At 72.1% G+C, this 358-nt stretch overlaps 1 protein-coding gene across 1 annotated transcript in view; it reads left to right on the forward strand.

Moving 5' to 3' along the window:
• LOC103274312 (bromodomain-containing protein 3-like) overlaps positions 1-139 on the forward strand; it is a gene marked incomplete at its 3' end in the record, with an annotated part of 5,298 nt that extends 5,159 nt beyond the window's left edge. Inside the window, exon 5 of the mRNA XM_008071771.2 lies at positions 1-139. Within this exon, the coding sequence (XP_008069962.2) occupies positions 1-139 (139 nt within the window).
• Between the last annotated feature and the right edge of the window lie 219 nt (positions 140-358).

The raw sequence follows: 358 nt of genomic DNA on the forward strand, positions 1-358 counted from the left end.
GACGCCCGTCATTGCCGCCACCCCCGTACCAACCATCACCGCAAACATCCCGTCGGTCCCCGTGCCCCCGGCGGCCGCCCCGCCACCTCCCACCACACCCATCGTCCCTGTGGTCCCTCCCACGCCACCCGTCGTCAAGGTGAGTGCCCTGGCCAAGGCTCCTGAGGGCGGGCAGGAGTGGGCGGGCAGGGGGCCCTGCCGTCTGTCCGGGATGCCAGCGGCTGGGCATGGTCTCTCTGTGCCCCGGGAGGTTGGGCCGCTGTCCCTGACTCGGGAGGAGACCGAGGCTCGGGGAGCTGAAGGTCACACAGCTGGCGAGGGCCGGGCTGAGCTTGAACCCCAGCGCCTGGCCCGGAAG

Source organism: Carlito syrichta, unplaced genomic scaffold (assembly GCF_000164805.1).
Source record: "Carlito syrichta isolate Samal-C Ts95f unplaced genomic scaffold, Tarsius_syrichta-2.0.1 Scaffold113576, whole genome shotgun sequence".
Lineage (NCBI taxonomy): Eukaryota > Metazoa > Chordata > Mammalia > Primates > Tarsiidae > Carlito > Carlito syrichta.